Source organism: Gekko japonicus, unplaced genomic scaffold, assembly GCF_001447785.1.
Source record: "Gekko japonicus isolate JY-2015 unplaced genomic scaffold, Gekko_japonicus_V1.1 scaffold102, whole genome shotgun sequence".
In the NCBI taxonomy this organism is placed as follows: Eukaryota; Metazoa; Chordata; class Lepidosauria; order Squamata; family Gekkonidae; genus Gekko; species Gekko japonicus.
The window spans coordinates 1,591,214-1,601,598 of record NW_015172006.1 but is presented as its reverse complement, the minus strand read 5'-3'; the positions used below and the strand labels follow the sequence as shown (position 1 = coordinate 1,601,598).

The 10,385-nt window shown below is 47.2% G+C and overlaps 1 protein-coding gene across 1 annotated transcript in view; it reads left to right on the top strand.

The window, feature by feature from the left end:
- COL27A1 (collagen, type XXVII, alpha 1) overlaps positions 1–10,385 on the top strand; it is a 399,797-nt gene that overhangs the window by 23,681 nt on the left and 365,731 nt on the right. The window contains exon 7 of the mRNA XM_015420171.1: positions 6,586–6,639. Coding sequence (XP_015275657.1) covers positions 6,586–6,639 — 54 coding nt within the window. The remainder of the gene's footprint in view (positions 1–6,585; positions 6,640–10,385) is intronic.

The window sequence follows — 10,385 nt, the reverse complement described above, 5'->3', positions numbered from 1 at the left end:
TTTTTTTTTTTTTTTTACAAAAATGCTTCTCAGTTATGTTACATTTAAGAAGTGGGACATATACATATTCAAAACAACATCCAAGCAATCAGATATTAAGCAAATTCATATGAACCAATTTTCCAGAACCCACATTGTGAGAAAAATAACCTGATACAGGAAACCACTTTTCTACACATTTATTTATTTATTTTTAAAATTTATATCCCACACCTCCCTGCCGAGGCAGGTGGTATATTTCCATAGTGGGTGGGAGTGTGGCCAAAGGGCGGCCTCCCTGATGGATTAAAGTACCCTGGCCCTGCTTCTGCACCTGACAAACACCCGCCTGTCTGGTATAAAGTGGGATTGTGTTTAAAGGCATCGGGGAGGCTGGGACAGCAGCAGCGATAAGACAATCCTGCTAAGCAAGCCTCCCTGATGGCTTTAAGGACTCTGTGCTCCTTCCAACCCTTGACAGGCGGTTGTCTGTCAGGTGTAGGAGGGGTAGTGTGTCTGCATTGGGGAGGCTGGACCAGCAGGATTGGTAGAGCGATGCTGCTTGGGCACCCTCCCTGATGGCTTTCAGTACTCTGCTCCTGCACCTGACAGACACCCACCTGTCAGTTGGAGGAGCGGTGGGTGGGAGTGTGTCTAAAGCCTTTGAGGAGGCTGGCCTCACAACATTGCTAAGGTGTTTCTGTCTGGGCAGCCTCCCTGATGGATTAAAGTACCCTGGCCCTGCTCCTACATCTGACAGACACCTGCCTGTCTGGTGTTTGGGGGGGGGAGTGTATTTAAAGGCATTAAGGAGGCTGGGCCAGCAGCAGCATTAAGGCAATCCTGCTGAGCAAGCCTTCTCAATGGCTGTAAGCATCCCACTCCCTCTCCTACACTTAACAGGCAGCTGACCAGTCAGAGAGTGGGGGGTGCAAGGGTTCAACCTGGATGCTGATTTTATGGTGAGTGGACTTTCTTTTATATGTATAGATGAAACCTCTTCTGCTGTTCCAGAACATTTTAGTTATATCTAGGCTTGCCAGGTCCCCCAGTGGAGGTGGCAGCCCCCTGCCAACAGGCTTTGATCCCCTGCTGTTGATCAGCTGGCTAGCAGGGGGACTTACCTGGAGAAAGATAAAGGCCCAGGCCTCATCACCCATGTCAGAGAGGGAGTGACATCATCATGCCAGTGATGTCCAGGCAATGCTCTGGTATTTGGGCAAAAACTTTATGGTAGAAGCTGGTTTTACCACAGAGTTTTTGTCCAAATACCAAAGCATCTCCTGGTCATTGCTGGTGTGATGGTATCATTTCCTGTGTGGTGCTGGTGACAAGGCCTGGGCCTTACTCTTTCTCCAGATAAGTCCTCCCTCATCCCTTGCTGGTTGCCAGGAAGGACCTTGCAACCATAATTATACTAGAAATAAGAAAGCAAGAAGAATCATTTGTGTAATTCTTACGGTTGAAATGGAAGCCTCCATTTCAATCCAATCCATTTCAGTCCAAGCAAAAAAAGTGGGATGCTTTCTTCCAGTTTCTTTATTCTGCTCAAATATTACCACAGGGTGGCCGTTTGAGGAGGGACCCTCCAACGTTTACCTCTGTTCTAAACAGTGCACTTGGGTTTACATTCTGATGATCCTCACAAGGAATGTTTAAGCTCTACAGTTTGTTCTCAAGCACATCGTTACTATAAAGACTGGCAGTATATACTCTGGACGCTGCTTCTTGCCATACCGACTCCACGGAAGAGCTGATTTTTCAGCTCCAACCGAGTTTGCATGGTTATAAAACTGAGCAGTGGGGACGCTAGAAACTGGGGACAGACCAGTGCTTCTGTGCTTTATGGTGGGTGGTGCATAGCACAATTGTGAACATAGGAGTCAGACCATTGGATCTGTTAGACTTTTGCCAATGTAGCATATGTTACACTGGTGTCTACTTTGACTGGCAACAGCTCTACAGAGTTGCTGGCAGAGGACGGTATTTCTCAGTGCTTCCCATCTGAAATCCTTCAACTGAAGATGCCAAGTTTTCAGCCAGGGTCCTACTGCATGCAAAGCAGGTGCGCAACCACTAGTCTGCAGCCAGTTTTAAACCTGAGCAAAGGTGTAAATCTTTCCATCCTCTGCCTTACTGGATTTCCAGCTTCCTGACCCTTTTGCTGCAAATCCTGCGCGGACAAAAAGAAATCCTTCACACAGTGCATAGATATGGCATTTGTGATCTATGAGATATGATGGCCTTTGGTGTTAGGTGGCTCAAGGATTAGATAAATTCACGGAGGCCTGTCAGTGATTATCAGCCATGACAATTAAATGGAACTTGAATTCTTTAAGGTAGTTTACACCGGCATAGCTAGAGGGCTGTGGGCAAGGATATGGGGTGGGGCTCGATGTTGGCTGTAGCATCACACCACTTCTGGTTTAAAAAAAAAAGCTGGAAGTAAGCTAGGTAGCACTAGGAACCTTCTGGAATGCTATGGTAAAACTATAGAGTTTCCAGTGATTCCTAGAGCTACCCTATGTCACTTCTTTTTTTTAAAATGGAAATGTCATGACACAATATCCAGCATTGTGGAGTTTTAATTTTTTTCCCCTTTTGTCATCACTATGAGCAACAGTGGGCGAGGGGAGCAGGGAGTGGTGAATTCCCCACCCCAACCAGGGACTTGGCACCAATGTTCCCTCTAAGCTGTGAGTCTTGTGAGCAAAAATTCTACTTTGTGAGCTTCTGGCATTAAAGTTGTGAGTGAGCTATTTGGCTACTGCATAAATTAGTTTGCTCTGTAGCCATCTTTCCTGAGCTAAGACAAAAATGTGTGAGCCGGAGGCTAAAAACCTGTGAGCTAACTCACACTAACTCATCTTAGAGGGAACACTGCTTGGCACCCCTATGCATACCTGTTCCTGAGAGTCAACATTTATTTGGGTCTGTCCAGAGAGCTTGATGGGCAGTTAATCTGGGACAGACAAAAAGGAAATACTTCTTCCAACAAATCTTAATGAACTTGTAGATGGATGCGGTTGTCTCTGATAATCTGACAGTAATTGCAGGGTTGCCCTCCCCCAGATTTCATGGCTTCAGCCCGCTTCCAGCCAGCTGGCTGGTGGGGGAAACCTTGCCCCCAAACAGCCATGTCTCTGCGTGGCTTCCCCGACATGATGATGTCACCTGGAAGTTATGTCATCACACTGGGGACATCATGTGGGGATACTCTGGTTTGAAGTCAAAACTCTATGGCTTTAAGCCAGTTTTACCATAGAGTTTTGCCCTCAAACCAGAGTATCCCTGTGTGAAGAATTTTTGCTCTCAAGCCTCCACGGCTTAAAGGGAACATTGGTGGGGATACTCTGGTTTGAAGTCAAAACTTCTATGGCTTTAAGCCAGTTTTACCATAGAGTTTTGCCCTCAAACCAGAGTATCCCTGTGTGACGTCCCCGGTGTGATGATGTCACTTCTAGGTGACGTCATCACTTCAGGGACGTCCTGGAATGTCCCCCAAAGCCCCCTGCCAGAGCTACGAGGGGACCTGGCAACCCTTTTCTTGTGGAAAAGTAGATATTCAGACTGCAGTTAGAACTGTCCCCCTTCAACTGCGTGAAAAATCTTTGTGTTCCATTGGAATTCAGTAGGAACACCCCTCCCTTCCAGCATTGTGGTGAGACAGCTAGTGTGGGTTGAGCCCACAGAAATAACTTTTAGTGAAGGGGAGTTGAGGAGCATGGGAGCTGGAGACAAGGTTCAAGTCGGTCTTGCTGGGTTTGATACAAACCAGAGGGATGAAAAATGCAGACAGCCCAACCTGTGTTTGGAAGCAGGAGTTGCTTCATGCAATATTTCTTTAAGGTATATTGCAGAGAAAATATCACGTGCAGACTCAATGAGAGCCACTGATGTATGGTGGTTAGACTGTCAGGCTAAGATCTGGTAGACCCAAGTTTGAATCCATACTCTGCCATGGGAGCCTGCTCAGCCTAACTGATCTCACAAGGATGTTGTGATGATGAAATGGAGAAGAGGAGAACGAAGTAAGCGGCTTTGGATCCCCGTTGTGGAGAATGGTGGGGTATAAATGGAGTGAATTAGTAAATGTGTTTGCAAATGCTTATGTTACTAAGGTGTACTTGGCTAAAAGGCAGCCTTGTATGGAGCTTTTTGACGAGTCCATGATTGATGGCAAAATCGTGTAATGTGAGAAGCAGCCCTAAGTTCCATTCATTTCATTCGTGCTTGCTTCTGAATTTGTTTACATATACTCCAGCTCTCCCTATTTTACCAGAGAGGATCACATTTCTGGTACCTGTCCCTAATAAAACCATATTCTGTCCCTATTTTGTTTTGGGGAAAGATGTTGGGGAAATCCCCCCCCCCCAATGTCAGTATACACACTCTTGTTCTTCAGATTTCACCCTCCTCCCTCAGTCTCAAGAAGTGAAATCTTTACAAGAAGGGGGTGTACATCTTGATTGCAGTACTCATATAGGCGCACTCAAAACGTCAGTTCATTGCTTCCAGATGTTACTGCAGTATATGCTATTGCAGAGCAAGTGGAGAGACGAGCCTCCAGCTATGAGAAAGAGTGGTGGCAGCTTATTTCCCCTGTTCTCCTGTATGATGTAAGCTCAGAACTTGACGGGCAGCTGGATTTGATCGGTGGCATTCTGCCCCCTGTAGCCATCAGTGGTTAGACAGCTTCTGTGGTTTGATTACATGGGAATAGACTTTAGTGTGAGGAACGGCGAGGAAGGATGAGAGGGGTAGATAAGACTCAGATAGATCTTGGCAATCAGGAGATACCATCTAGCTTTGCAGATAGCACTTGGCCAGGTGAATGTTAGGGAGTTTCCTAGAGGGAGGGAGAGCCAGTTTGGTGTGAGAGCCAGTTTGGTGCAGTGGTTAAGTGCACGGACTCTAATCTGGGAGAACCGGGTTTGATCCCCCACTCCTCCACTTGCACCTGCTGGATGACCTTGGGCAAGCCATAGTTCTGTCAGAGGTGTCCGTGAAAAAGAGCAGTTTCTGTCAGAGCTCTCTCACCCCACCCACCACACAGGGTGTCTGTTGTGAGGAGGGGAAGGGAAAGGAGATTGTAAGCCACTCAGAGACTCCTTTGGGTGGTGAAGGGCAGGGTATAAATCCAATCTCTTCTCTTCTTCTTCTTATATAGGGCTTCCGATCAGTCAGCATGTCAGGATAGCAGGTATTCAAGGCCTGAGGGGAATATGGCCAATCAAGGCCTGAGGCCTGGTGCAGAGATTCAACTGTTTCCCATTCACCCTATGATGGATGAGTAACAAATGTTTTCACCCCAGGAACTGAAGAACCCAAGTTTTTGTCCCATGAGAGAATGAGCTTTCCCTTCCCGGGGGGACGGGGGACGGTAATAGCTACTTGGAAGCTGAACTGTGGGATGCTTGGCCATTTACCCAACTGTGCCCCGCTGTTAATTTTGGCTCTGTCTGCACCTGCTGTCTTCTAGTGGCTGAAACTCCTTTGAGCAGTGAGGTCTACTTTTGGTAAAAGCTGTACGGGCTCCAGAGCTCTTGAGACGTTAGGGCTGGCTTCCAAACATTTTTGAGTCTTCTGGCCTCTCTCTTTTGTCTCCCTCATCCCCCCTCTTTTAAAAAGGAAAAATCCCATCATTCATAACATGCTACTTGAACATAAATCCTCAAGGAGACACCTTGCTTTATTCATAATGTTGATGCTGCCAAAAGAAAAAGAAAAATGCAAGGGTAATTAAGAGCTGCAGCAGTGCTCTGGAGATTTTGGATTCTTCAGTCCAGCTGGAAACCAGAGACTAAAGAATTTAACAGTTTGATCTTCAGCACCCTTCAGCCCTCGAAAGTGTAAATTTAAAGCTACCGCTGACTGTCCAAAACCATCAAAATAGGGGGAACATCATGTCGTTTTGACACAGCTCGATCTCCAGCAACACAGTTCACAGCCTAGTTCTGCCATTGCCAGGGGTCCTTTCGTAGAAAAAGAGGTGCAGGAGCTCATTAGCATAACTTATTTGCATAACTTATTTGCATATGCCACACCCCCTGACATCACCGGAAGTGTGTCAGAAGGCAACACCCACTGCTCAGGCTCCACTGGACTGTTTTGGATTGCTAGCTATGGGGGGGGGGACGCACAGATCCTCATGCTCCTCGTGGCCTGGGGCTGCTGGGAGCAGGGGGCGGGGCTTGTTGCATGTGCCCGCCCCCTGGGCCCTTTACTGCCGGAGTTCCGCTCCTGTGCGCTCCTGCAGGAAATGACCCCTGGCCATTGCTTTTTCCTGTTCATTCGTTATGTTTGTAGCCTCATGACCCTTAATAAGGTTAAGAATGGTCACACGTGAGAGTAGTACATGCACTTGGAGAACATGAGTGATGTGTATTGGAACTGCACTTTTATCTTGTGCCAAGGAAGAGACCTGGCCACTTACATACTCTGTGATGCTCATATAAGGATAAGCTCTGCATTTAGGTGTAACATTAAGCTCGATTTGTAATTAGCTGACTGGTTTGCATCCATCTTTCCTGGGCATCCGGAGGGTTTCTGCTCACTGCTGTATTGAACCACTAAATGAATATTCTTTCATTTTTTTGTCAATAGGGCCCTGCAGGTCTGCCTGGGTTACCTGGACCACCTGGCAAGAGAGGCCCACGGGTAAGTAAAGGGTCTGTGGGAGGGTGTGTGTGTGGGAAACGATGAATAGTAAGTCTCCAATCCAAGAGGACTCTCAGTATTGTGGCAGTGCAACAAAGCTTGCACTGATAAATATTATATAGAGTCAGAAAAAGGTGAGAGAGATTTTGGGAAATAGGGGATTTCAGAGGCCATTTTTCTTGAAACAGTGTGAGCTGAATATATTTCTGGTTCTATCACCGCTTTGTGCTTGGACTTCCCACTTAACTCCCGCTGTTAAGTAGCTTCAGTATCTTGGATCAAAAGAATCTGCTTCATAAGGCAAAAGCGTAGGTTCATGGGTGTATGCGTGGACTGAATCCTTCCCCTCTTCTTTTAGCCCTGGTAGGGACAAAAGACTTGCGCCTGTGTTTTGTGTCACTTTTTCTCATGGCTAAAAGCAGTTCAGGGATATTGTATCAGGAAAACTGAGCTGGAGGGAGAAAGAGTTATAACCGTTCCAGCAGTACGGCCCCAGTCCACTTTGCCACTCCCCACCCCCTGCAACTGCTCCTTAATGCTAAAAAGCATGTCTGGTGATCTGATCCTCAAAATCTCCCTGTCAGCTCGCCCAGTAACTCTCAGATGCAATAAGTCCTTTAATCAGGCTTTATTTGGAAAGTCAGGAAAGTTGCTTTCAAGTTGAAACTCTTTGCCAGAACTAAGGGATATTACAAAGTGGGAAATTACAAGACCTTTGGTCCAGCCCTCATTCACACGTCATGGTTACATAGCAAGTAAACAGGTTAGGTAAAGGTAAAGGTTCCCTTGCTCGAAAGCCAGTCGAGTCCGACTCTAGGGTTGCGGTGCTCATCTCCGTTTCAAAGCCGAAGAGCCAGCGATGTCCAAAGACGTTTCCGTGGTCATGTGGCCGGCATGACTAGACGCCGAGGCGCACGGAACGCTGTTACCTTCCCACCGAAGTGGTACCTATTTATCTACTTGCAATTTCTTGCTTTCGAACTGCTAGGTTGGCAGGAGCTGGAACTAGTACCACAGTCCAATTAGAATGGTGAGAATGTTTATCAGTAGAGACTCTCTCGAGGCCATGAGAAATGTGAAAAGCGAAGTTTCTCTCTGGCCTAATGGAGGAGGCACCCTTATACAGTGTTACAAAGCACAGCGATCTACAGCAGGTGCTACATGGGAGCTGGGAACTATAAGCAGGCAGGAAACGCAGAGGCAACAATAATGCAATTCAGCAAAGCAAAGCTATGTACATCAGAGCCATATTTACAAGTATGGACTCAGGCAAGGGTCCAATTCTGACACTCCCACGCAGTGTGCAGCTGGACTCAGAGGAGAGTGGTGCCATCAGTCGTGTTCCGATAATCAAGGTTCAGAGGTTGGGTGGAGATTCCCACTCTGTTCTCATGACGTCACTGCCCTGGTCTGCAAGAACAAGGTGCACGAGGATGGGGGCACTGTATGCTTGGGTTGGATTCAGATGTGCCAAGGAGACTTGCAACCTTCTGGGGACAAGCATAAACATGTGCAGACTGTTTTCACTTGTAAAATACTCAGAAATGTGGGTCTGGTCAAATCCCCACCTGTGCTTGTATGTCTTTAAAATGAGGCAAGCCCTGTGTTCAAGGTCTGATTTTGGGAGAGAAGGCTGAGAGACACCCAAATCTCCCACCTTGGGGCTGAGAAGCTGCGGCCTGGACTCTGAGGCATGCAGACTGAAGCCTGCTTTCGTTTCATCAGCCACCTCCTGCATGCAAACTGGGAAGGCGCTAGCAGGGGAGGGGAAGAAAAAGAAGAAAAGCATTTAAAGCAACAGTTTGTTTGGCTTGCCTTCAAATATGTTGCTCCTTCTTCAGCAAGCCAAAGGTCAGGGAGGAATCTATAGGTCAGGAGGAGAAAAGCTGCTATTCTTTCCCACCCCCACCCCCCACTGCCTAGCCCCCAAATCCCCAAACATGAGTTGTAAATAAGCATCTGGACATTTCTTGACAGGCTCCAGAATGCAACAGAGGGGGGGAAACACACACACTTTCTTATTGGCGTGTGAAGCCTTTGAACCAATAAACTAATAAAAAAGAAGCTTCTAAGGAAGGGGACCGTTGCTACTTCTGTTGCGAAGATTTGCTGGCCAGCGCTCTCTCGGTTTCCCAAAGAGACGGCTCCCCCCTACTACTACTACTACTACTACTGCTGCTGCTGCTGCTGCTGCTGCTGCTGCTGCTGCTGCTGCTGCTGCTGCTGCTGCTGCTGCTGCTGCTTCTTCTTCTTCTTCTTCTTCTTCCTCTTCCTCTTCCTCTTCCTCTTCCTCTTCCTCTTCCTCTTCCTCTTTTCTTCTTCTTCTTCTTTCTTCTTCTTCTTCTTGACATTCCTTCTAGATTATAAGCCCCTCCACCTTTTGGGAACTCTCCTCCTGGCCCCCTTTTAGAGAACAGCAGTGCAGGATCGTTTTCTCGATCTTGCCTCCGCCCTGCTGTTGGTCCATTGGTGGCTCTTGAGTAAAAGAGTAAAATTCTTCCTGTGAATTTTGTGTTTTTGGTGCTGGGGTTGAAGGACCTTCAGTGTGAAGCTGTGTTCTGGCTTGGTTTGTTTTGATTAGGAAGTTCAGACATATACAAGATCACACCCTGATATTCCACATTCATTACTCTGAAATAACTCCTCTCTATGTAATACCAGTTGCTTGGGGGGGCATTGTGGGGAGGGCTGCTTTTTCCCTGCCCTGCTTGTGGGCTTACTGGGGCATTTGGTGGGCCATTGTGGGTAATTTATTATTAACCTATTATTTATTTATTGGCTTAAAAATAAATAGGACATGGCTTCCTGTCCTGAAAAACACAAAAGGCTTTACATCAGACAATAGCACTACAGATAAGATTAGAATTTCAACAACCTCCTCAGGAAGCAGGAAACCTCCTCAGGAAACAAAAGAACCTCCTCAGGAAGCAGGAAACCTCCTCAGGAAACAAAAGAACCTCCTCAGGAAAGCTTCTCCATTAGCATGTCCATAGCCTGAGGAACTCCTACAAGACAATGACTCAGCCCTAACCCACCTTCTGGAGTAGATATAAATTACCTGCCTACCATTTTCTTCTCACCTTGACACAGAGAGTATTCCGTCTTTCTGTGTTTATACCTCTGAGGATGCCAGTCACAGTTACTGGCGAAACGTCAGGTTCTACAATGCCAAGACCACGGCCGCACATCCCAGAAAATCTACAGTAACTAATCACAATAATAAACATTAAAATTGGTGGTTACGACTCAAAACAAAAATCAGCTGGCTGTGAGAGGTTCCTTGGCCCACTGGTAACAGATGAGTAATGACCAGTTGTCAGTGGGTGGGTGACAACAGCCTCAGGGAGGCCATACGCGGACACCCGCTGCCTCAGCCAAAGGCCTGGTGGAACAGCTCCGTCTTGCACGCTCTGATCTCAATAGGGAGCATGTTCCACCAGGCAGGGGCCAGGGCAGAAAAAGCCCTGTCCCTGCTCGAGGCGAGATGGATGTCCTTCGGGCCAGGGACCACCAGGAGATGTTGATGCATTACGCTCTGTGCCTGTCAGACTTCCCACAGCATCAGTGAAGTACACACTTGTAGAAAGGTTTTACTTTATTTGAAGCTATAGGTGCATGGACAAAGCCACTGTTCAGAATGCGGGGGGGAGCAACGAGCATGGCATGTTATAGTACATTCAAACTACTGAGGCCCAATTGGGGGGTTTCTCCCGCGCGCCTTTGGGCCTGGGAGCAAACGCTTCTAG